The sequence below is a fragment of the Mus musculus genome, chromosome 16, assembly GCF_000001635.26.
Source record: "Mus musculus strain C57BL/6J chromosome 16, GRCm38.p6 C57BL/6J".
In the NCBI taxonomy this organism is placed as follows: Eukaryota; Metazoa; Chordata; class Mammalia; order Rodentia; family Muridae; genus Mus; species Mus musculus.
In genome coordinates, this window is record NC_000082.6 from 3,979,105 (window position 1) to 4,005,211 (window position 26,107).

At 48.6% G+C, this 26,107-nt stretch overlaps 1 protein-coding gene across 19 annotated transcripts; it reads right to left on the bottom strand.

Annotated features, from left to right (window-relative positions):
- Slx4 (SLX4 structure-specific endonuclease subunit homolog (S. cerevisiae)) lies at nt 1-24,725 on the bottom strand. 19 transcript variants are annotated; one of them, XM_030249179.1, is made up of 16 exons: nt 24,423-24,679; nt 21,849-22,574; nt 20,014-20,241; nt 16,590-16,773; nt 15,604-15,816; nt 12,812-13,017; nt 12,368-12,684; nt 11,599-11,812; nt 11,127-11,212; nt 9,869-10,015; nt 8,811-8,977; nt 5,887-8,072; nt 2,481-2,583; nt 1,717-1,890; nt 1,477-1,587; nt 19-1,068 (listed from the first exon to the last, which is right to left on the bottom strand). In XM_030249179.1, exons 2-16 carry the CDS (start codon nt 22,201-22,203, stop codon nt 717-719), a joined length of 5,043 nt encoding a protein of 1,680 aa, XP_030105039.1. In that variant the 5' UTR covers nt 22,204-22,574; nt 24,423-24,679; the 3' UTR covers nt 19-716. The 19 variants fall into 19 exon arrangements, 18 of the variants coding, with proteins under 18 accessions (NP_803423.2, XP_030105039.1, XP_006522415.1 ...); NM_177472.5 differs by lacking the exon at nt 24,423-24,679 and having other exon boundaries at nt 1-1,068; nt 22,257-22,574; XM_006522352.1 differs by having other exon boundaries at nt 22-1,068; nt 1,477-1,890; nt 22,378-22,574; nt 24,628-24,725.
- Between the last annotated feature and the right edge of the window lie 1,382 nt (nt 24,726-26,107).

Genomic DNA, 26,107 nt, shown 5'->3' on the forward strand with positions numbered 1-26,107 from the left:
TTTTCTCAGAGAGGAGTGTCTAGTTTATTTATTTATTTATTTTTAAATAAAGTCTTCTTTGTTTTTATTGCACATTATATAAAACAACTTCACTGTATTTAAAACACACAAGGACACTCACAGGCTGTGAAAACCCAAACTTCTGTTTTTTTCTGGTCCCAGAGTCCACACTGGGTCAAGGAGGCTTAACACAAATGGGTGGAGCCCACAAACATGCTTACTTTGGGGGTCTTCATAGCTGTGCTGGGCCCTACTTGTAGGATGCTGGTGACAGTGGCAAGTATCTGGGCAAGCACAGGGTGCAGGCCGCCCGTCGGTGTCTGGTCTGCCATGGCGGCTGGGCTGGTTTCAATGCTGAGAAGGCTGGACCCAGTTGCCTGTCCCAGAATATAGGGCAGCTGTGCTTGGGTGTGCTGGACACAGAGAGGCAAGTGAAGAAGGCTCAGGTCTTGCTCTGGTCGCTGGTGTGGCCCACTGCCTTTCAGGAACACACAGGATGGGGACCCTGGTTGGGCCAAAGGGGGAAAACTGGCACTGACTGAGGGGGGAAGGGTGTGCTCTGAGTCCAAAGGGGACAACGGAGCTGGAGTGCAGGAAAGTACGCTCGAGTTCTTGTCCTTTACACAGACATAGGCCCATATCCTACGACATACTGCAGAGGCCTGACTTATGCTAGGTGCCCAGGTCCTCTGGCAGGTCTACTGGGTGGAGGCCTGTCATTTCTGATCCTTTTTCTTTCGGCCTGAGGGCTGCCGTCTCTTGTGTTTGAGTTTCTCCTTTCGGGCTGCAGCAGTGGTGAAGGTGATGCACTGAGCGTCCAGGATGTCCGACAGCTTGCCCATGGCCACAGGGATGCCATTCTGTTTCAGCTCAGCCTGCAGCTCGGCCAGCTCCACAGGCTGGTACCTCAGGACCTGCCTGTGCAGGGCAGGCTTAGAGCGGATATAGCGCCTCACTGCCTCCTCTGTGTCTGCGGCCTGGATTGCGGCCTGTGATGCAGTGACCCCGACCTCCTCATCCTTGTCTTCATCTGAATACTCAAACGCAGCTCCAAACTCAGCAGAGGAGCTGAAAAGAACAAGGGTGTTGTGTGTGTGACACCCTTTTCTACAGCCCCCAAGACCAGGAACCCTCGGAGGGAACGACTGTTTTCATGGTTCTGTTGAGCCTGACATGTGACAGGACTCTTTGATGGTATTCTAAGGTCTCTGTGGTTCCTGGTTCCCTGGCCAGGCCAGTATAGGTGGGACTTGCCTCCTCCAGACCCTTCCAGAAAGCTCAGGCATATAAGGAAACTACAGGGCTCCTTAGGCTGTAGTGGAGACTCAGGGAATGGACGTTTAAGCCACGTGGGCTTCCTAGAGAAGCCCAGACATCAATGTACTTTTGGACACTGGCCATTATGCTTCCCTAACGCCCTTTCAGACCCACCACTCAAAGGACACATGATGTGACTGACCCTGCTGCCTCCATTACCTTTTAGAGCTAAAGGAGTTGTCACTGCCGTCCACAGAGGTAGCCATGGATTCCTGGGAGGCTGGGAGCTGGGCGTCACCATCAGGATGTGAAGGCTCCCCAGTTGGCAACCTGTTTGGGTGAGAAATACTTTCATTGAGCTGCTTCTCTTGATGTTGAAGACTCTTGCTTTTAGTAGGGCCCTTGGATCTTTGAGTCCTAAGACCTGCAGTGGCCTTGAGCTGGGTGTAACTTCCTGACCTTGAAGGGTTGCAGGTCTCAGTGGTAGATGCCTGGCGACAAGGTAGTTCTGCGGGTATCTGGGGGGACTGGACCTCATCCTCAGAGTCCGACTCCAGAGTCTGGTGAGTGTACTGGAAAATCTCCTTCAGTTTTAGAACCATCTGGCGTTTGGGCAGAGCACGGACTCCAAACCTGTGTGTAGAAACAGATGAACTCCAGCAGCCAACAGTGCAGCCCTGTCACCACACTCTGCTGCCGAGTAACGGGCTTGAGTGGATAGAAATCTTACAAGCCTGACTCTCTGGGGCATGCAAAACCAACCATGTGGCCACATGCCAACTGAGCCTCCCTAAAGGCTACCCGTGCCAGAGATGTCCCCACAGTGTCCTGGGGACAGTGAGAGCACTGATGTCACTGAGTACCGGAGACTGAGGAGCAGCACTGCTTGGGATGGGACAGTTTTCACACTGCTTTACAAAATGAAGTCTCCTTACTTGGCTGGCATGGCTAGGGTTCCATCTCTACCAGCATGGAGCAGGAAGACCTACAGGCATCTTGTTTGTTAGCTTTCTGAAGCTCACATCTGATAAGGGTTAAGAAAAGCCCAGCCACTTACTCTAGTCAAGCCTGGGCAGATCAAACTGCAGAACTTCCCTCCCAAGCTAAGGCCCAGCTGCGTCTCCCAGCCCTGAAGGACCAAGTGCTGGGTCATTCTACTTCCTGGGCCTCATTATTCATCACAGGAGCCCACCTAAAAGGAAGTCTGGAGAAACACTACCAACCTGTCCAGTTCTTTCTTCAGCACCGGGGTCTCCATGATCGAATACCTTGGCATTGGAGTTATAGGCACTTTGGGAGGCAAGTTCTTTTTCTGGTTAGCACCTTCTGGATAAAACATGAGAAGCACATGACTTAGTGTAAGAGGCATGGGTCTGCTACCACCTCTTGCCCTGGAAGTGTCACCATGGAAAAGAACAGACGGTTACCAACACTGTGCCCAAGGAGACCACCTTCACCGTTTGAGCTGTTCTTTCCGTTTGGAAGGCAATATACAACAGTTATCAAGAACCACATCATGTACACAACAGTAATGCCAGTGAGCAGGCTCCTATCCTGGCATGTAGTGACAGCGGAGACAACTGGCAGCCCAGAGTATGCTCAAGCTAGCATACTCATCTCAATTTCCTACCTCAACAATAGAGACAGTGTAAGCTAGGGAGATGTAGGTGAGTGAGCAGTGGTGCCAACCCCCAAGGCTGATAACTTCAGTTCAGTTCCTGGGAACCACACAGGGAAAGGAAAGAACCAACGCCCACTGCTGTCTCCTGACCTCTGCATGTACACTGTGGCATATGCACATGCGCACACACAATAAGTAAATGAAAGAAAAAAACAATATAATTATAAATAAACAAAGGACAGGGCAAGCATTTCTCCAAATGGCCACTAAACTACATAAAAGATATATAAAAGGCACTCAGCAGGAGCCGTCAGGTATCAAACACACTACAGTAACACTTCATAGCCACGAGACCGGAAACATGAAATGTGTTGGCAGGAGGTGGTGGGGGGACTGGAACTTTCACCTCACACACGTCTTGGTAGGGACCTAATATGAAGCAGTATCTTGTGGGGAAAGTGTGGTAGTTCCTCAAAATGTTAACCACAGTTACAGCATGACCCTCAATCCTGGACCTAATTGTATCAGAAGTGAAATTTATGTCCACACAAAACAGGATTAATTACCACAACCCAACCCAATTGCCTACTAATGGATGAATGGATACAGTATTTAGATATAATAAAGAAGGAAAGAGGTGAATCTTGAAATCTTGTACTAAGAAGTCAGTTGCAAAAGATCATACATTGTATGTATATCCTCTTAAAAATGCTTGGGGTGGGGGTAGGGCATGCAGGGCAGGGTGGCGCACGCCTTTAATCCCAGCACTCAGGGGCCAGAGGCAGGGGATACCTAAATCCAAGGCCAGCCTGGCCTACAGAAACTGTTCCAGGACAGTTAGGGCTGTCTGGAAAAACAAAAGATTAATGGAGATGCCAGGTCTAGTTCAAAACTGAGTTTAGGCAAAAGAATTTCCTCAATGTCTAGGAAAGCCTGAGCCAAACACACAACAAAACTCCACCTGCTTATAACCACAAGCTGGGGGTTGAAGCTCACATTTGTAACTCCGGGACTTTGGAAGCTGAGACTTGGGACTTCCAAAATATTCATACTACCCTGGAACCCAGAGGGAGACCCTGCCGCAAAACAACAACAAAAACCCTAAGAAAAAAAAAAGACTGATGGGAAGAGCTAGCCAGCCCTCTCCTCTCCTTTTGTCTGCAGAGGTTGAACATGGCTCCTGTCATTTTTCCGTGTTTGCCTGGAAGGCCTGGAAGTCTGCTTCAGTCTCCTGCAGTGGTTCTGTGTATTGCCTGGGACCTGGTGAGAAATGGAGATTCAGTGCGGTGCTGGGTTCTCAAACCACTGTCAGCGGCCCAGTGCCCTTGGGGATTTGAGAAGGAAGCAGCAGGTGGCTGCTTTCACTCCCTTTCAGCATGGCTGTGACCGCATGGTGGTCTAGTAGAGCTAGTGTCCTGTCCTCCCTGCCAGGGGCTGTGGCTTTTGTGCTTTTCTGAAAGACTGGAATGCATGGGAAGTAACATCCTTCTGTCTGCGGTGGGGCCAGGGGTCACACTCCCCTACACCTTCCTCGCTTGAGCTGTGTCTGGGTGCTGGGTGGAGTCCACCATGCCTGCTAAGTACTCACTGTGCTGTACACGGTACACTGTCCCATTTCTTTAAAAAACAAGAGATTGAAATAAAAAGTTGAAAGTGAACTACCTACCATTTAGTGTTTACATTACTGGGCAACCTAGTTCTGAATCCAAAGAGAACCTTGTATGTGGTGAGCAGTCTGTCCCGCCTCCACCTTGGGAAAGCTCCAGTCTGTTGCAGCCCTCTTTATTTTATGTATTTTATGGAAAGAAATGAGTGAGCAGTGTGATTAGCTCCTGTGACCGTAAGTCACACTTAAGTCTTACACAGGCAGCACGTATCAATCTGCAACATCCCACTGTGTTGGGTTTTTTCATCTTCTGGCTGCTGTGACTAGTGTTCTTAGGAATGAATGATTATCTATTTGAATCCCAGTTTTCAACTAGTTTGGGTGAGACTGGAGTTTCTGGGTTCTGTGGTGTTACTTGTGTTGTGTGTATGAGTGTGTGTACAATCATGAGAAGCTCCGACGCTGGCTGCCCAGTGAGCCCCATGGATGTCCCTGTCTTCACCTCCCTGTGTGGGGATCACAACCGTGTGTGACCAGGCCCAGCTTCTAATGTGGGGTCTGGAGATTGGATGCTAGCCCTCATGTTTGCACTTTATGGACTGAACTTCCTCCCTACACATGTTCTGTTGTCTTCCTTCCTGGGATTACAGATGTACATCACCCTACCTAGACCAATTATGGTAATTCTATACTTAATTTGGGTGAGGGTAGGGTTTCTCTGTGTAGGCATGGGTATCCTAGAACTCACTCTGAACACCAGGCTGGTCCTGAATTTACAGAAATATGCCTGCCTCTGCCTCCAGAGTGCTGGGATTAAAAAGCATATGCCAGTCAGTACAGTCAACTATTTTTAAAGACAGCAAGTGTTTGCATGAAACTCAGGCTACACTCACTGCTGCCAGTGACCTTGGCCTTGTGCTCCCCCTGCCTCCACCTCCTGTGTGTGAGAGTTACATGCATGTGTTAGCACCCCCAGGTGTGTGTATTGAACTTCTGTGTTCACGTGGTGCAGGGACTGAACTTAAGGCCCTCGTGAATGCTAGGTAAGTACTCTACCACTGTGCCAGAGCTTTATCACATTACTTAACTTTTCAAGCAGCTTCACTGTGCGCGTCTTAAGGTGATGTCTGCTGACAGCTCTAAGCTCTAGGTGTCGCATCAGTGTTCTGAAAGGGGCTCTGAATAGATGCATGCGCTGAGATCCAGGCAGGCTTAGGACAGGCTGACTTGCTGCTTATATACTTACTAGTATATCCTAGGGAGACAGCCAAGTTTCCTACTTTATGGAGGTGGGGGGGGACACCAAAGGCAGGGTCTTGCCTGGATGAGTAAGCCCTTCATCTTCCCACCCCCACCTCCACAGTACAGGTCAAGACCTCTCTCAGGCCTCATAGCCACTCACTTGGTGTCTCTGGCCTGTCTGGCTTCCGAGTTCTGGTACTCAGCATTTGAGCCACAGGTGGGGCCTCTGGAGACTGTCCTTCCTCCTCATTCCAGTCGTCCCACAGAGCCTCTGGAGAGCCAGCCAGTGAGGACCGTTCCTGAGACTCTCTCAGCGTACCACAGCTTCCTCGGATGGGGGTGGTACCAAGTCCCGGGGAGTGGCAGTCATCACTGTGCAAAGCCTCCAGGACCTGACTGCTGGGACTGCTTGTGGTCAGGGGGCCGGTCCGCTCCAGATTCAAGTGGTCAATTGGAATTGGTGAGAGAGGCTCATTCCAACAGTAGTCACCCATGGGACCTGGGGGGTCACCATCTAGCACGGGGCTGCTGTTTCCTTGATGGGAAGCCACCTCATCATCACTGTCCCCAACTTCTACCACATCATCAGCTGCAGGCAGATTTGGCAGGCATGGTCTAGGTGCGGAAGATTTCTGGGACCACCTGGTAAAATCAGGGCCAGGACATGATGGCTGTGAAGAAGAGAGTCTGTGGTGCCTGGGGTAGGGATGGGAAGGGCTTCTGTAGGCCTGTCTTCCGCTGTCAAAGGCTCCTAGAGTAATAGGCTGTGTGTGTGGCATGATCACAGAGAACTGCTGGGCTGTTTCCAGCATGGTCCTGCGTTCTAAGTTAGGTCTAGGTGTTTGCTGAGCAGTCTCATCTGACGGAATCCTGGTCTTAAGGCTTTTGATTTGGGTCTGTGATGAGCAATCACGACTCCTGCTGACCCCTGGAGTGGCAGGCACCAGCCAAGAGGTGTCTGTAGCACTGTCCTCATCCAGGCTGGTTTTCTGGCTGCAGAGCAGCCAGGGGATGTCTCTGCAGCCCAGCGCAGACTGGTTTCCCAGCTGTCCTTCCTCCCCGTGCTGTAGCCCGGCCTCTCTCTTCAGTGGGCTTTGGAAATGTTCATGATCTTCTTCAACATCAATGACTGAAAACAGTTCAGAGGACCTGGGGCTAAATTCTGGAACTTTCCTTCCTTCTGGGGAATCTTTAGAAACTGACTCTGTCTTGGTGTGCTCCAGCTCCTCATCTGAGTCCAGTAACAGGATGACCTCATCCTCCTTTTTCACGAAATGCAGAGGATCCTGGGCCCTGGGGCTCAGGGGCTCGGGTACTGACTGTGTGAGGTCAATGGGTGGAGACTTTGCTGGGGAAATCAGGATGCCCCTATTTCTGTGTCCCGCTATGGGGCTACTTTGTTGGCCTCTGTGGTGGCCAGCATCTTTCCGTAATGTGACAATGTTACTGCCCCTCCTCTGCTTAGTTGGTGTAGTTGGAGACAGTGATCTTGGGGATGCCACCCTGGAAATGCTACTGTGTGACTGGGACACTGAGGGGGACAAATGACTTGTGTGGTATAGGTGAAGCCATGACTGGCTGGGACTTCCATCCACAGAAGACTGTGACACAAGGCTGCAGGAGTGTGGAGTAGGTGCCTGGGCCATGTCTGCCTGCGTCTCCCTGACATGGTCACTCTGCTCTTCATGATCAACTGTTATTTGTGACAGTTCAGATGACACTCTTGGATTTGATGGAAGGGGCTGTTTGCAGCCATGGGCCTTGTTTGGGTGCAAAGGCAAGCACTCTTTCCCCCTCCTGTGGCGGCTGCAGAAGCTGGGGTCGTCAGTTGCCTCCCCCAATGCATCCTGGGCCTCTGCTTTCCCTGCCCAGTCTGGGCACTGGTCCTGCAGTGGAGTGGAATGTCCTTCTTGTTCCCAGCTGGCTAGTGCCTCTTCTTTTTCTAACCCAGATGACTCCATGTGCTCTGTATTTTCTAGCTGTCTGTTACTCTGGACACCTGCCAGGGAAGGCTCAGAAACTGCACCGTCTTCCCCATGCGGGTTAGTGCTCCCATCTGGGTCTGCTGCTCTCCCCCACTGGAGAAGCTTCCTCTGCGTAGCAGCAAATTCATATATCTCTTCCATTTCTGCTTCATTCACTCTTTCTCTCTCTTCTTCACAGAGCTCAGGTTTCAGCAGAGTCTCCACTTCCTCCTCATTGTCTACCCACACCGACCTCAGGAGTTCCAGGAAAGTCTCTGCTCGGCTTTCACAGTCCTCACTGGTCTCTTCTGGCTGTTCTCCCTCTAAGTCCACCACGGCGGGCACTTGTTCACACAGCTGAACAAGGTCACTCACACCAAACCTGCGCTGGGAGGGAGACATGGGTCATCACTGCTTACACTGGGGACAGGTGGCCAGAGCAGAGCTCAGGAAGAGGAACAGGGATATCCCCTGTGGCCTTTCCCCTTGTCCCAGAATGTACTTGGTCATCACTCTGGCCAGCACCCATGGTGCTTTAACTTTGGTGCTAATAGACTGAAGGTGCGTCAGACTCAGCTGGCAATCACAGGAGCAGGTAGGGCTACAAAACCAGGCAGCACATGCTGCCCTGAGAGTCCCTCAAGACACTGTACCTGAGAAAAACAACAGCAGAAAAAACTGTTGGCAGGCCCGGCTGACCACCTATCAGAAGGCTCTGAAACCCAGTTGGTGTATCACAAGTCACCATCACTGAGCTTTTCAAAGAGGCACAAGGATGCACACATCCTGGGAACCTGATGTAGGGTAGCTCTTGGGGGAGGGGGGCAGTCGAGGGGCTGCATTAGGTGTCTGTCTCAGGGCACTGAAGCCATGGGCTACCATCCCACCATGCCAAGTATAACCCCCCACCCAGCTCTCAGCACTCTGCAAGCAACCATTCTAGCCAACTACCACATACCATTCAGGGCTGCTGGTATAAATCTGGGACTAAAAAATATAAAGAAGTTTTGGCGGGCTTAGCCCTGGCCTTTAGGCAGCACAACCTGACTTGAGATACCAATCTCCCAGTCCATGTCACCAGCTCTAAAGGCTGTGGAGTGGATGGAAAGTACAATCCCACCTTAGGGCCAGGGAACGCAGATCCGGAACCAGGCTGGGAGGCATGTCAGTGTCTGCCATGTAGAGGTAGTTCAGAAATGCATGGGCGGCCTCCGAGCTCACATCACTCAGCAGAGCACGCTGGGTCAGATCCCCGTCCTCTTCAGAAGAAAAGCTTTCAGTGCTTACCTGAAGGTGGAGAAACAAGAGTCTGGCTTTAGCCTCTGACAGCCTGAGATCCTACCTGAGGGGTAGGAAGCAGTCTTGGCCAGTTTCTGTAGTCTGGATGGATGTTTAAGGTCAGCTTCCACCTGACAGAGGTATCATGGACTCTAAGCATATCTGACTTGGGTCTATGGATTGCATGAGTATAGTGAGAATTTTGGTTTCTTTAAAACACAGAAATATAAGGATGTTTTTGTTTTAATCCCAGCTGTGGGATGTGGGGCTGCTTCAGACTGTCCACAGCAGCTGGCTGTGATTTGCCTTGTGTTCTGCAGTGGCGTTTGGAGTGCTGAGGACTTTTTAGAGGATCTATAAATGCTAGAGCCACAATACAAGGGGCTGGCCGGCTGGTGGTTGTGGTTTGTCAGATAGTCATGTGTGAAGATATGGAAAGAAGAAATGAGACATGCTGACAGAGAAGATCAAACTTGCCTCAATCAGTAGGAAGTAGACTAACGATATTGTCACCCCTTTTCCCCTCTACCCTTTTTTCTCTCCTACCCAGTGTTAGGTGGGTGGAAGAAAGAACCCACAAAGTAGATAAAAAGTTTAGTTGCACACGAGTGCAAGATAGACATGAATATGGCCCAATACATTTGCAGATGATAATATCACCCTGCAGTACTAAAAGATCAGACACTCTTGTGTCTGGGACTTCCTGACGCAGATCAAGCAGTGTGCTGGATTCCTGTGTGGTGGCTCAAGCCTATAATGTGAGACTGAAGCAAGAATGTGATGCTCCAATACAGAGAGAGGGTGATCAGGAGTCTCACAGTGATGCAAATACAAATGGAGGGAGGGAAAAGCAAAGGGAGAGGGAGGGGAGGTGGTGGGCTCCCAGGCCTGCGTACTTACATACTGAATAAGAAGTGGGCATCTCGCATAAAGAACAAACTTGTGTGCATAAAGCACCTCTCCACTGTCAAGCTGGAACTGGACATCACTCAGGTGTGGATTATTGACCATGGCCCCAAAGTCTGTCACCAATAACCCAAGAGAGAGCTGTAAGAGGAGGAGGAAGAGATTTGTGAGCTCCCTCCAACACTTTGCTAACTTCTCATGACTGGGCAGACCAAGAGCCAGGACTAAGCTTTCCTTTCCAGGATGTACACAGAGGCACAAGGTTATACCTCTGGGTTACATTGAAGACATCAATCATCGAGCCAGAATGGCAAATGCTATTTCCTTTCCCAGGTTCTCTCTTACAGTGTATCCCCCGGCCTACAGAGAGGGACAGTGGTGGATAAAGACACCCTCCCACCTCCTACACTCTGCATGCACAGGACTTGGAGCCTGAGATGTTCAGGAACCCAGTACTTCTAAGCTACATGCAAGAACATCACCAAATGGCCCTTTGCATAAGAGGGTCCTTATGGAAATACACCAACTTTATGAAATACCCATCTTTCAAGGTCACACAGTACACTAGATTGGTAGCTAGAGCTCACCCCATAATCCACACACAGAAGGGGCACAGTGAGTCCTTAGTGAGTGAAGAAAATCACTAAGAAACAAGTACGCAAAACAGAGTAGGTAAGAGCGCTGGCTGATCTTCCAAAGGTCCTGAGATCAATTCCCAGCAAACACATGGTGGCTCACAACCATCTGTAATGGGATCCGATGCCCTCTTCTGGTGTGTCTGAAGACAGTTAAAATGTACTCATATAAATAAAATAAATAAATCTTTAAAAATAACAAAAAACAGCCAGGCTGTGGTGGCACACACCTTTAATCCCAGCACTTGGAAGATGGAGGCAGGTGGATTTCTGAGTTCAAGGCCAGTCTGGTCTACAAAGTGAGCTCCAGGACAGCCAGAGCTACTTAGAAAAACCTGTCTTGAAAAAAAACAAAAAACAAAAAACAAAACAACCCAAAAACCCAGAAGCCTGGATGAGGCAGTCACTTGGAGAGGCTCTGAGTACTGAGTACTGAGAAAACCTAAATTATCCAGGCACAGCAATGGCAGAAGACGTTGTGGCAATGACCCAAGAAAAGAGACAGACGTCCTGGGGCTCTCAGCTCCATCACGTGTGTCAAAGTATACATCTGACAAACACCACAGAGCCAGGGCAGAGCCACCAAGTCACTGTGGCCCAGCAGCCTTTGTACTTACTGAGGCACTGTCATCCTTCTTCAGGGTCTTCTTACATGGAAGGACAAACCCCGTCAGCGGAAGGCTGCTAGGTACCAGGTCCAACCCTAAGAGAAGGATTTGTAGATCAAAAGGATATCATCTCCCAAGCAGGCAGGATGAACCTAGGTTTGGCTGTACACATGTTATTTAAGGACATCTTTACTTAAAGCAACTCTCCCCCAATTGTTTTTACCCATCTCCATCACAGGGAAGTAGGAGGATTATAAAACAGCCAGATTAGCCTAGGAAGCTCTGTCCTGGGCTAACTTTAGGAATGTGAAATCGTTAAGACTCAAATGTTCTGCATCATCTTCATCCCTGAGGCAAAGTATAAAAGTGCCTTAGCACACTCTCCACTGAACGGAGAGCAGAGCCTCCCAGCGGACCATGCTCTAGTGTCACTGGCCTCAGATTCCACGGGGCAGGCCCAACAACCTGCCCAGTGTCCCACCTGTGGGTACGCCCCGACTCCCGGGCTGTGGGCTAGAGCTCAGCCCTTCCACTGCCAAGTCCACAAGGTCCTGAAGGGCTTGACGCTCCCTCTGGCTGGAGGACAGCAGCCGGATCTTGGGGCTGTGGCTCACAGGAAGGCTGCTCTGGGAAGCAGGTGGCCGCCGTGGACTCGGCTCTCCTTGCTTGGGCAGCTCCAATGGTAGCTGGGGTTCCTGAAAGAAGTTGAATAGCTAGTGACTGGGTGGTTATTGTCACCGACACATAATCTCCCAAACCATCCTACACATGCACAGCTAGGACAGGGCTAAGCTCACAACCAGGAGCAGCCTGGGAAACTGTGTTGGCAGCTTCTGTTATAGCTCAGGTCTACCTGATGCCCTCAAGTGTACAGGAGGGCCAGTTATCAGAAGGGTCCCCTGGAATCAGTCGCCCATTTAGGTGAATATCAACTTACATCTAGCAGTTGTATGTAGTTTGTATGCAGGATGCAGGTTCCAAGGCTCTATCTCAGACAGAATTTAGGATCTATGCAGGGTCGGCTAAGCCTGGACTTTGCATTTTAAATGAGGACTGTGTTGAGTTGGGGACCAAAGTCATTTTCTTAGAAGTGCTACTAAGTTGCCACAGAGACAATGCGGTGCATAATGTGCCTCTGTTGCTTCCTCCATGTCCCACTCACTAGACTCCTTACTCAGCCCTGGTATCTGCTTGCATTTCTAGATTACCCAAAGCCCATCCACTTATGTACTTTAAGGAGCAGGGTTCACCTTGGAAGGGCATTGGGACACAATTGGAGGAAACAGTCCCACTGTGTAGAAGGACTCCTCAGCCCAGGCTCCTGTGAGAGCGCTGAGTTCCCACAGAAAGTTCCGCTTCCCTTCAGGCAGCCGTGCTCGCCAGCCTGCAGGTTCCAATTCTTCCTTAGAAATCTTGCTGGCAAGAAGTGGTGGGGTGCAAGATAGTTCTGCTTCCTCTGACAGAAGCTGGGCAACACGATCTTCAATCTGTCTACCTGTGGTCTCAGAGTCTTGGGTTACCAACTGTGGGGGACACACCGGGGGTCTCTTCTTGCGACTTTTCTTCTCTAGAGATAAACAGAAGTGACTCAGTCAGAAATGGCTCTGACCGCTTATCCCAGGAGTGGCCATGGTAACTCTCAGACAGCACTGGCCACCAAGCCCTCCCCAGGCCCTGGCTTCAGCCACATGTACCTGCTCCTAGCCTTATCTTCTCAGAAAAAGCATTTTCCAGTCTGAGCGGGGGCACAACTGGACAGTGCTCCACCTCAGAGCGAGACAGAGCCATGGCCACCAACAGATCTTCAGACGGAGCCTCAGGCTTATTGACTTTCCTCCTCCTTGGCTCCCTTTTGGTGGTGACTCCTTTCCGTTTCAAACCTCCAACGTTGTTGCTGAAACTAAAGGGTAGCCATAGAGAAAGGTCAGTGAGTGCCTCTGAATTTGGGCCTCTCTTGATAGAAATCTTGCAAGAAACAAGAGGGAGAGAACCATTGCAATGAACCAACAGTTGCCTGGGCTTTCCCTGTGCTGACCTGATTCCTTGTGAGCTCAATCCAAACCTAGAAATCTAGCACAAGGCAGACACCAGAGGGCCTAGGTGCTTTCTTGCCATCGGTGGAACCTGTATACCTAGATGTGGCCAAACCCTAGTAGTCTATAGCTCCAAGTAGGCTCTCTGTAGCCAACGAGTTCTGCCCACTGAAACTTCAGAACCACCCCTAACCACTACAAGGCAGTCCTGGCCACAAAGGATCCTCTCCCTCCTCTAGGAGGACTACAGCAGCACCTCTATATAAGGCTGAAAGACAAGGTCTCCCAGACTCTGTTACCACCAACCAGCCTCCCTAAGCTGGCCTGCCACTGCCTTACAGAGGTGTACGTAAAGGGCTCTCTGGCAAGAAAGAAATCTATTTTCTGAGTTAGTCCCAGCAGCTGGACAAATAGATGCGTGGTAGGAAGCAATTCTGAGAGCCTGCCCTGCAGCTGTTGTCTTAATTCAGGCTTCTACAAAAGCTCACACTCCCCTTCAAGACAGGGAAAGTTGGAGATATTTTTGTGTCACTTTTGAAGATGTAAACAATCCCTCAGCTAACTGTATGGGGGAGGGGGCGGTGTAGTGGCTATTCCTGGTTGTCAACTTGACTATATTTGAATGAACTACAATCCAGAATTGGAAGGCTCACCAGTGACCCTTATCTGGAGGCTGGGAGATAGAAGTTTCTGATCTGGATCTTGGTATGGAGATCTTGAGGCATAGTGGCTATGGATTCCAGATGATTAAATCTCCGAGTTCAAGGTCATCTAGGATTAAAGGTGTGGTAAAGCACACCTTTAATTTGGGCTACACTTTTCATCTGGGATTAAAGGTGTGGTGGAACACACCTTTAATCTGGGCTACACCTTCTGCTGGAGACAATATAAGGACATTGGAAGAAGGGAGTCTAGCTCTTGCTCCTTCGCCTGCTTGCCGTGTGGGACTGAGTAACTGCTAGATCCTTAGACTTCCATTCACAGCTACTACTGAACCATTGTTGGGAATTGGGCTGTAGACTCTAAGTCATTAGTAAATTCCTTTACTATATAGAGACTATCCATAAGTTCTGTGACTCTAGAAAACCCTGAGTAATACAGGCAGGGAGCTGTCAGTAGCCAGGAGCCATGTGTGATGAGCCATGGCAAGACTTGGGCAGTGAGGAAGCAAGCAGGTAAGTAAGTAAGTAAGGAGAAGGCGGGCAAGGAGGCACTCAAGTCAGGTTGGCATGTGTGCTCTGCCCAGGAAATCCTCAATATCCCGAAGCCCAAATGCCAAGGTGTGGTCTTAGTAGAGGAATGTTTAAAGCCCACTGAGAGAAAATTCAAAGTCCTTTCCTTATGGGACTCTCTCCCCACCATCTTTGGAGGTATTTTTAAGGTATACATGCTTCATCTGTGAGACAAGCAATAGACTAAATGTCTATTTGAAGGCCTTAGGCTTCCTGCCCTGCCCTACAGTGTTACGTATACACAGACGTCTTAAGTATACACAGACTCCCTGGCTTGAAGAACCTCCTCTGCCCTCTGTGACCACAGCTACGGCTCAGCCCAGTGGCTTAGAACCCATGTGCAGGTAGTGGTTAGCACACACGTCTGCTGCTGCTGCTGCTGTTAACTTTGCTCCCTGAAAGCTGGAGTCAACTTAGTTGTTCTCAGATCAGGGACAGTGAACAGAGCTGACCCTCTGCTGCTTGCCCACCTGGCATCTGCATGCTGAGGACCACTTCCCAGCTCTTAGGGGAGCCTCCTAGTTTAATATACAGGCATTAATTTGTGCAAATGAAAAAATACATTCTTGGCCGGGCAGTGGTGGCACTCGCCTTTAATCCCAGCACTTTTTGGGAGGCAGAGGCAGGTGGATTTCTGAATTCGAGGCCAGCCTGGTCTACAGAGTGAGTTCCAGGATAGCCAGGGCTACACAGAGAAACCCTTCTCAAAAAAACAAAAAACCAAAAAAACCAAAAAAACAAAAATACATTCTTGGGAGGAAGGAGGATGAATATGAAGGAAAAAACCATTGTACAAGATTCTCAGACAATAATATACACTCCTATATAGTTCTGCTTAGTCAATTCTTTCAACTGTGCTCAACAATCTGACATTAATAGCATGAAAATGAAGCTACTCTAAAGTGGAAACACAATGCACAGCTAAGACACAAAGTAAAGCAAATACCAAGTTCTTGGATGTGCTAGAGCGGCCACTGCAGGATTATGGACTGGCAACATCTCAGAAAGGATTCAAGGAAGCATAGCAACTCTCTGCATGGATGGCCCCATCTGCATGCAGACTCCTCGTGCTCCTAAATCCTTTCTCGACTGCGTCCAATTTCCTGGAATGTCTCATGTCAGAATCCCAGAGAGCTTGTTCTTGCCAACTCCTTAAGAACTGTCTAAGGAATGCCTAACTGGAGTGGAAACACCATTCTGTGGTCCCCTTCATTGTCTTACCTGGGTACCTGAGGGCTGCCATCCACCTCTGGCTGAGCTGTCTGTAGCCTCACAGCCTGAAGCAGGAGTTGGGGACCCACTTCCATCCTCACCGCACACTGCTTCAAGTGACTGATTCGGCTCTTGGTGGTGAGGAACGGTTTCCCACATATTGGGCAATCAGGGATCCGAGGTGAAGCAGGTCTCTGTGCCTTCTCTGCCTCATCTAGGCATCTGCAGGAAGTCAGTAAACACACAACCACCCTCTCAGGAAACAAGAACTATAGCAAATACTTGATCCACATCGACATGTAAACATGTTCCCTAAACGCTGACCCCCTCATACTACCTGAAGTCTCCTAGCAGTCAGCCTCAGACACTAAATTTAGGTTTGTGTTGGCAAAGGTGGCTAAAGAAATCCAGGACAGAATAACAGTTACCTTACAATCCAGCAATCCCACTAAGTATAAGACCCCAGAGAAATGAAAGCAAGTGTTCAAACATGAAACACATGTTCACAGCAGCTGTACCACAAAACCCACACGGTTGGAACCCAAGTGTCTGGCTATGCAAGTAAGAGTATGCATTCTATCCGTTCAATGGGCTCTGATTTTAGCCATTAAAAAGAGTGAGGTAGGGAGATGACACACTGACACACATATAGATGAGCTCTGGGGACACGGTTCCATGGAAGATGGACACAAAAGGACAAATACCGTGTGACTGCACACATGTGAGTGCATATCTCAGAGAGATAGTTGGCAAGTCATGGTCTGCAGTGAGTAGGGCAACAGTGACTTCCAAGGGGTACCGTGTTCCCTTTGGAGGTGTAAAAGGAATCCAAAACTGGTGTGGTGACAGGGCCACAGAGGCCTAGAACCCTGTAAGTGGACGGGCTCCACCGTGAGAGTTCCACCTCAGTGGGCTGTTTGGAAAGCTGGTACACTGATGATGCTAAGATGCTATCACCGTGCAAGACAGCAAGACGCCCACAGTGCTGCCCCTACCTGTTCACATGTTGCTCCCTCCGGGTTACATTCATTGCTGAGAGGTTTTTCTGACACATTTGACAGAAGAACAACCCCTTCTCCTCCAGGCTGTCATGGTGTGAGGATGCTTCCTCCCTTCTAAACTCCTGCTGTAAGGCCAGGGCCATTGCAGCATCACTGTCTGTGGCATCAAGTTTATACTCTGCGGAGTGGAGAAGCATCCAAGATCCATGAGAACAGACAGCCTCCACCATCTTATGCCTCTCTGTCATGTCTATAGCTCTTGCATCATGGACACTGGGAAGAGCACAGGCAAACTAAAACCAGCAGCACTCTGCAGCCTGCTCATAGGCACTGAGTAGGCAGAGTGAGCACTGGGCAGGGAAGACTCTGAGGACAGCTCTTTCCACATGTCAGTGTGTACGCACAGTACCTGAAAAGCTTTGTGGAGCCCAGTCTGGGACTCTGCATCTCTAGCTTAGCCTCTTCTAATGCTGACCTCCTACTGAGTCAGGATAGTGTAAAATGCCTTTGGCAATCGAGTCAGCATCAGTCCAAAGGATAGAGTGGTTCTGGCTCTCTGAACAGACTCAGGATACACACAGGATATACCTGCCATGGGGACTTTATGACTCCCAAGTTCTCAAATATTACTTCAGTCTATAACTCTTGTCATGAGCTCAAAAAAACAGCACAACTTCATTTTGGTGCCTTATTTCTTTTGTGGTATTGGAGCTCAAACCCAGGACATATGTATGTACATACGTGTGTGTGTGTGTGTGTGTGTGTGTGTGTGTGTGTGTATGTGTGTGTGTGTAGACCACAGGTTGATACTGGGTGTAGTGATGGTTTGTATATGCTTGGCACAGGGAGTGTGCCACTATTAAGAGATGCAACCTTGGGCTGGTGAGATGGCTCAGTGGGTTAGAGCACCCGACTGCTCTTCTGAAGGTCCAGAGTTCAAATCCCAGCAACCACATGGTGGCTCACAACCATCCGTAACGAGATCTGACTCCCTCTTCTGGAGTGTCTGAAGACAGCTACAATGTACTTACATATAATAAATAAATAAATCTTAAAAAAAAAAAAAAAGAGATGCAACCTTGTTGGAGTAGGCGTGTCACTGTGGGTGTGGGCTTTAATACCCTTATCCTAGCTGCCTAGAAGCCAGTATTCTGCTAGCAGCCTCCAGAGAAGATGTAGAACTCTCAGCTTCTCCTACACCATGCCTGCTTAGATGCCACCATGTTCCCACCTTGATGATAATGGGCTGAACCTCTGAACCTGTAAACTAGCCACAATTAAATGTTGTCCTTTAGCCGGGTGTGGTGGCATACACCTTTAATCCCAGCACTCGGGAGGCAGAGGCAGGTGGATTTCTGAGTTTGAGGCCAGCCTGGTCTACAGAGTGAGTTCCAAGGACAGCCAGAGCTATACAGAGAAACCCTGTCTCGAAAAACCAAAAAAAAAAAAAAAAAAAAATGTTGTCCTTTACAAGACTTGCCTTGGTCATGGTGTCCGTTCACAAAAGGAAAATCCTAACTAACACAGTGTCTTTGTTGGTCACTTTCCACTTAACTCACGGGGCAAGGTTTCTTCTGAACCTGGAGCGCATCAATCCTGCTAAATGTCACTAGCCAGTCGGCCCTAGAGATCTCCTGTATCTGTCTCCCCTGGGATTCCAGGAGCTCTTCATACCTGCTCAGTCTTAGGTGGGCTCTCAGGCTTGTGTAGAAAGCCCCTCTCTTCCTGTTGTACACATTCTGAGAGGGAGATCCTTCTTGCTTACAAGGTCATTATACCCTCTAGGCACACACAGACCATTTTAAGAATGGTTGCCGCAAATGGATGGATCTGGAGGATATCATCCTAAGTGGGGTAACCCAATCACAAAAGAAGTCACTTGATATGCACTCACTGATAAGTGGGTATTAGCCCAGAAACCTAGAATACCCAAGATACAATTTGCAAAACACAAGAAAGTCAAGAAGAAGGAAGACTAACGCGTGGATACTTCATTCCTCCTTGGAATAGGGAACAAAACACTCATGGAAGGAGTTACAGAAACAAAGTTTGGAGCTAAGACGAGAGAAAGCATCCAGAAACTGCCCCACCCGGGAGTCCACCCCATAATCAGCCACCAAACGCAGACACTATTGCATATGCCAGGAAGATTATGCTGAAAGGACCCTGATATAGCTGTCTCTTGTGAGGCTATCCTACTGCCTGGCAAATACAGAAGTGGATGCTCACAGTCATCTATAAGATGGAACACAGGGCCCCCAATGGAGAAGCTAGAGAAAGCACCCAAGGAGCTGAAGAGGTCTGCAACCCTATAGGTGGAACAACAATATGAACTAACCAGTACCCCCAGAGCTCATATCTCTAGCTGCATATGTAGCAGAAGATGGCCTAGTTGGCCATCACTGGGAAGAGAGGCCTCTTCGTCTTGCGAACTTTATATGCCCCAGTACAGGGAAATGCCAGGGCCAAGAAGTGGGAGTGGGGGTGTAGGGGAGCAGGAAGGGAAGGTGGGGTATAGGGGACTTTTGGGATAGCATTTGAAATGTAAATGAAGAAAATATCTAATAAAAAATTAAAAAAAAAAAGAATGGTTGCCAAGATGTTTAGCCCAGAGCAGTTCAGCTTTTAACTTTCCTAATGCTGTGACTCTTTAATACAGTCCCTCATGCTGTGGTGACCCCCAACCATCAAATAATTTTGTTGTTATTTCATAGCTGTAATTTTCCCACTGTTCTGTATCATAATGTAAATATCTGATATGCAGGATATCTGTTCTGTCTGTCTGTCCAGGGTTAGAATCACAGTGTGTACCCAGCTATAGATGCTGGGGATTTGAACTCAAATTCTCATGCTTGCACAGAAAACACTTTGCTCACTAAACAATTTCCTCAGTCCTTACTGTGGTTTAAAACACAAACACACAACAAACACAAACCCAACTCTCTATAAAAGCTTAGCTTCATAATAAGCAGTGTGGAGGGGAATGAAAAGGGAGAAAGGAAAAGAAGAACGAGGCTGTGTGAGGAAGTCCAGGAAGAAACCAGGAGTAAAGAGGCAGCTTGGTGGTTCTCAGTGTACAGTGCTCTTACAGGGGACCAGAGTTTGGTTTCCAGGACCCATGTCAGACAGCTCACAACTGCCTGCAACTCCAGCTCAAGGGGAGCCAGGACCCTCTCCCAGCCTCCACAGGTAGCCATGCTCCCATGTACATACCCACACAGATACATAATGTATACAGAATTAAAAATAAAACATAAATAGTTTTTATAGGGACACTCCATTCTTTGGCTAGCTCCAATGAGGTGGTGAGGTAAAGAGCAGACAGAAAGCTGTATACAGAAATAAAGGCAGCGGCTTCTTGCACTGCCTCTCCTACACAATGTAACTTATCTTAGAAGGCAGAGCATGCTCACCGTACCATTTTCTCCCACTGTCTCCTCTGGAGGGCTCCTTGGGACATCGTCTCCCAGTGCAGTCTTTTGGGGGGATTCTTCTGAGGCGTGTCTCAGGCGCTCAGGGTCTGCTCTCTTGAACTGCTTCATCCGTTGCAGAACCAGCTCTGAGACTCTGGGTTTGGAGGGACTTGGTACACCAGTTGTCGTGAAACAGGAAGGAAGAGGCTGGGAGTTGCCATTGGGAGCACTCTCTGACAAGGAAGAAAATATTCACAGGTTTTGTTGTATAGCTTAGACTCAAATTTCCAAAAGTTCTTTACTAGTCATGGACCTGTTCATCCACTCACTGCAGCTATGCAAACACACAACGGCAGAAGGCACTGGATGCAGTGCCTGCTGCTGAGCTTGGGGTTCTGCAGGGGGTGACGAATATGCTCTCGAGTTATGTAGTGGTGGTGATGGATTCATAATGCTGAATGTACTAAACACACTCAACTGTATACTTTAAAATTATGTAATGAGCAATATCTCAATAATGTTATTAATAAAGAAATACTAATGACAAGTGTTTATCTCTTCCTAGACCCATGTTTTAACCTGAGATACACCTACAGCCTTCAGTGGAGATCTAGGAGCCCAGGAAGCTACAGGCTAACTGTGCAGGTTTGCATGTGCAAATCACTGAGGCCTTTCACCGGCTGCAGAGAGAGAGACTGAATGGCCAGCATGCCTGGGCAGGGCTGTAGAGTCCTTCAGCAGTCTCCAGGAGGTCAGACTTTAAGACCATCGATGAAAGACTCTGCACCCACACTAGAAATGTTTTTTACAGTAAGGAAGAGAAAGTGAGGAAACAGAAAGCAGGAGCCGGCAGAGCCCATCTTACATGTAAGTCTGGTTTTCAGTTCTGTGTGAAGGGTTAGATGAAGCATATAGATAGCTGAGGAAGCTGTCAGCCCATCCTCTGAGAGCCTCCTCAGTCTGAGCAAACTGGCTGGACCATTCCAATGTACCTACCTTAAAATCAATTCACACATATACTAAAGGTGCCATTATTTCTATGCTGACATGACTACTGTCAACTACATAAACAGTGACAAAAAGCTCATGGAGCACAAAGCTCTAAACACACTCATGGGAGCACACAGAGGACTGGGCAAACTGCTTGTAGGGCTAGGCTTATTTCTGTAAATTAAGTTTCATCAGCACACGGCGGCCCCCATTCACCTCCACATCGTCCTGGGCTGCTTCCTCACCACAGCTGCCATTAGGAAGAGTTGACCCTTTGTATCGAGGGGGGATCAGTTCTCGGTGCCCCTGAAAATTACTACCTATCTACATTTAACTTGTGCATACCTAGTGTACTTTAATTCACCTATATATTAATGTGATATCCAATATAAAGCAAAAGCTATATAAATAGTTGCTACAAGGTGTTGTTAGGGAATGAAAACGAGAAAAAAAGTCTGGACATATTAAGTACAAATTATTTCTTTTATCAAATGTTTACCTTCGGACAGAGTTGGAATCGCATAGATAAAGAGAGTCAATTGTTGTTGCAACATAAACATGTGAACTGTAACAACAACAAAATATTTGCTGTCTGGCCTTTTTGTTTTTGAGATAGGATCTCTCTCTGCATAGCCATGGCTATCCCACACTCAGTATGTAGACACTAAGCTGACACAAACTCCCAGAGATTCCCCTCCTTCTGCCTCCCAAGTGCTAGGACTAGATGTGTGCACCACCACACCCAGCTATCTGCTTTCATAGTAGATTTTCTGAGCCCTGGTTAACAACAGCATTGATCAGTTTGGTTCCTTTCTGGAACCAAATCTGGCAGTGAGTCCTGCCTGGTTACCTGTCTGAATGCTCTGTGCTCTCTCACACAACACTGGCTGATCTGGGGTAGGAGCAAGAACGTCTCCCTTCCCATTCGCAGGGAGAGCTGGGCCCCCTTCTTGAGACTTGGGTGCCCCTTGCTTTGTAGTCCTAGGGGTCTGGCTGCCTAATCGAGGTTTCTTCTCTGAAGGGCCTTGAAGAGCTTTGCTCCTGGCGGCAACTTGGCGGCCTTCTTTCCGTTTGCCTCGGTTCTGAGTGTGGCCAGAGGCCTTCTGCCTCGTCCTCTCTCCTGATGCTTCTTTGGTCCCATTTCTTTTCACCCTTTGGAAAAAGCTGGCACAGAGTTCTTTGAAATCGTCATCTGACTCCTCCATCACTTGACCTGTTTTAAGGTTTCCGGTTTGTCTTTAGGGGAGTGAGGACCGACCTGGAACCATGTCCACAGATGAGGAACTCGTGTGTGAGCCCACTCAGGCCTTCCCACGCCTCTGACCTCACTGCAGCTCAGCAACTCTTCTCTCTGATTTACTCGGAGACTTTGTACTGACCTCCTCTCCATGTGACTTTTATATCTTCCTTCAATTTGGACCCGTAGCTAAATAAGTTGTTTAAAAACTTCACAAGTGAGAGAGCATTTTGTTGTCCAACAGCTGCCTCTGAGATAGAACACATGTGAACTCTGTGATCAGGTGATTCTCCAAGATCTCCACAGTGATAAAGGGCGTAGGTTCATCTAATTTTATATCTGTGGAAAACCAAAAGCATCTAAGTATAATTAGACAGCTACTGCCATTTTATGTCATTTTTTCCCACGGTGTACAAGAGGATGTCAGGTATGAGGAAAGTCTCCAAATACAGTCTGGTTACAAGTACACTTGTTCCACAGGATGTCCCAGTGCAGAGCACATCACACACAAGACATATCACACACCACATAAGCACGCACACACGTGGTTTTTACTGAAATTGGAGAAAAATATGAAGAGCAGCTGCCACACAGATATATGCTCCCCAAATACAGGGAGCTTATCTCGAGTGGCCTCAGGACTCCAGCTGTCACCTGATCAGCTTATGGGACAGTCAGCAGATGCTGCAAAATGATTGAAATAAGGAGAAAAAGGATATATATATCCTTGTACATTCAGGAGACAGAAAGGCCACCTTTTTTCTATTCTGAGTCCATAAGAGCTCTCTAAGCTGCCTGCAGAGAAAGGCTGGCTCTTACAGGCATGAATGTTTATTAGGGCAAACAGTATATTCTAGTTCAAAATCAAAACTGAATAATCTGGGTCTGGGGAAACAGCTTGGTGAGTAAGGGTAAGTGTGCTTACTGAAAAGGACAGGAACCTGAGTTTAGATAGCCAGCACCCATGTTTAAAAAAAAAACAAAACCAGGTGTGGAGGCACTATTGTAGCCCCAGTGCTGAGGATGGGAGGGGAGATAGAGACAGGAGTATTGTTGAACCTTGAAGGTTGGCCAGACTACTTGAAAATTTGCAAGCTCCTGAGAGACCCTGTCTCAAGAAAGCCAACAGTGATAAAATAGTATACCCAACATTCTCATCTGGCTAACAGATGAGAATACACACACACACACACTCTCACACCTCCCTATATAACCCAATGACAGAAATCTATTCATTCCAAATACATAGTGCAATAATCTTATAGACGTCTCCCCTACTCCTTCACATGGGCTCTTTCCCCCACCTCACTCCATGTTGTCACACATGGTTGCCACAGTGACACCTGTCACAGCTTATAATCATTTGCAGGGCATAACATTCATTGAAAGCTTATATGCCCAATGCTATGCTAATTGCTTTTCAAATCTTTAGCCCATTTAATCCTTACAGCAATACTATATAATACAATCTACTGTCAGCTTTTCCTTATGGTGAGGAATCAGCCACAAGCAGTGTAAGGAACCGTTCTGAAGTAGCAGGGCAGTGTGGCTCCAGGGTATCAGAGCCTATGTTTCTACTCACTCAATTATCTGTTAGTGAAGTTCAGCATATCAGTTAGATAGACATTTATTTACCTTGTATTTTCTTTGGGCTATCTGGTACCCAACTTATAACAAATGCTAGGCAACGATCTGTTGAATTCATAAACTGCAAAGAGTTTGATACAGGGGGAAGACAGTGAAGAGAAATGGTAGCAAGGAGAGGCCTGCAGTGACAGAGAGGTCAATTCAGTTCTCAGGGACCTGGAACGTTAGGCAAAAACAAACTGAATTTGATTGTGCTAGATGTGCAAATCTCTACGACACATTAGCGTTGAGTCCCCACATCTCTCCTGACAATCAAGTCATAAGTCTGTCCTCTCTGGGAGGTGCTCCACCAATATCTGCTGAACGACATAACGGATTCCACCAGGCTGCCAGCTTCCAGGTAGGGGAATCCTGCCTCCTCAGCATCCTACCTGCCTACCAGCTCCTAGCAGGAATTAAGGGAATGAATGGATTCGGGCAGGGTGGACCCTCCCGCCTACCCTTACGGGTGACCCACGGAAAAGGACTGGGCCTGCCTTGGGAAACGTCCTGACGGCCCTAAAACCAGACAGAAGGTTCTGATCGCTGGGCTGTCCCTACCTCCCTCCCGGCAGGCGCTGCCCCCGTCTACCCGGTGCAGCTCCTGTCACTCCACCGCGGACCGGTCAAGATCGGGCGTCCGGGGAAGGCTGACAAGACAGACGGCTTCAGGCCTCGCAGAAGAGGGGAAACCGCGGGAAGTGACAACCCCCACCACTACTCCCCCGCACCGGGACACTCTAGGCCGATGCCGAGCTCCTCCTACCTCCCGCGCTTCAGCCGCACCTTCTTAACGGAGAACCGCGCGGGGCTGCGCTTGCGCCCTGAGGCTTGCGAGCAGAGAATGACGAGTGCGCAGGCGCATGATCTGCGCGTGCGCAAGACTATGTACGTGGTCCGAGTTGGGGAAGCGGGATGAGGGTCGGCTTCCGGTCTCTCAAAGCAACTACAACGTTTCCGGGCAGTGTGAGGTCACACGAGCTAGCAGTGTAGTCTTGCTGGCTGCGCGGTGATAGCGCTCGCTCCATGAATTCTGTTAAGTGCTGAGGAGCTTCGGGGTGAGGGTACTGATGGTCGCGTTTAATGAAGTGTGGTAACGGGGAGTGGCTCGGCGATTAAGAGCAGTGGCTGCTTGTCCAGAGGTCCTGAGTTCAGTTCCCAGTTCACAACCATCTCTAACTGAGTCCCGTGGGTATCTGATGCCCCCTTCTGGTGTGTAAATGTACATGTAGACATATGCATAAATAAATGAGAAACCGTGTGGTGGCATCCCCTCATGGTATGTGTGTGGAAAAAGCATCAGGCACAGGCTTAGTGCCTGGCTAGTGCAGCCCTAAGGGCGGGAGGCCCCAGTGGGCTCATATTATGGGTTTCAGCGTCACCCGGAGGTCCTAGGTAGTAGCTGACTTCTAATCTCATGTTAAAAGAGCAAGAGGCAACACTCTAATCTAGGAGTCAGGAAGAAAATGACTAGTAAAGAGAGTGAGGACCTTGTACGATGACACAGTTGGGATCTGAGCGTTTGATGAGTCACAGAACACTGGGAACATTTGAAGGAGTAGATCTGGAAAGAAGACCACACTTTTGTATTCTTAGAGATATAAAGTAAGATATTGCTGTGGTTTGGGTTTTTTTTTTTTTTTTAAGCCAAGGATAAATTATAGGATGCAGTATGTTGAGGCCTGCCCACTCTGAGGCATCCCTTCCCCCTGAGGTACGGGTATAGTATATAATATAACAGGTATAATATAGAATAGAGTTTATTTGGGGGCATGGGAGGGGGAATTGAAAAAGGGTAGGTGAGGAGAGGAACAAGGAATCGAGGAGAGAGGCCAGCCAGGAATACATGGAGAAAGAGGGGAGAGGGGGGATAAAGGGATCAGGGAGAGAAGAGAGTCAGAGAGAGAGAAGGGGCAGAGAGATCAAGGAGGGGTTTGGTTTGGTTTGGTTTGGTTTGGTTTTTGGAGACAGGGTTTCTCTGTATAGCCCTGGCTGTCCTGGAACTCATTCTGTAGACCAGGCTGGCCTCAAACTCAGAAATCCACCTGCCTTTCCCTCCCAAGTACTGGGATTAAAGGAGTGTGCCACCACTGCCTGGCCAAACAGTCCCTTTTATAGCAAGCTAGTCCTACCTGGTATTGCCAGGTAACTGTTGGGCAGAGCCTAGAAGGAATGCCAACAATTGTGAAATCCTTTTAAAATATGTTTCGGGGCTGGTGAGATGGCTCAGTGGGTAAGAGCACCCG

Coding starts and splice junctions, on each gene's coding strand:
- Slx4 (XM_030249178.1), bottom strand. CDS start 22,203: ATGGAGGAGTCAGATGACGATTTCAAAGAACTCTGTGCCAGCTTTTTC. Junction 20,242..21,848: donor AGCACAGAGCATTCAGACAG/GTAACCAGGCAG, acceptor CTTCCTTGTCAG/AGAGTGCTCCCAATGGCAAC. Junction 12,685..12,811: donor GAAGATAAGGCTAGGAGCAG/GTACATGTGGCT, acceptor GTTTATCTCTAG/AGAAGAAAAGTCGCAAGAAG.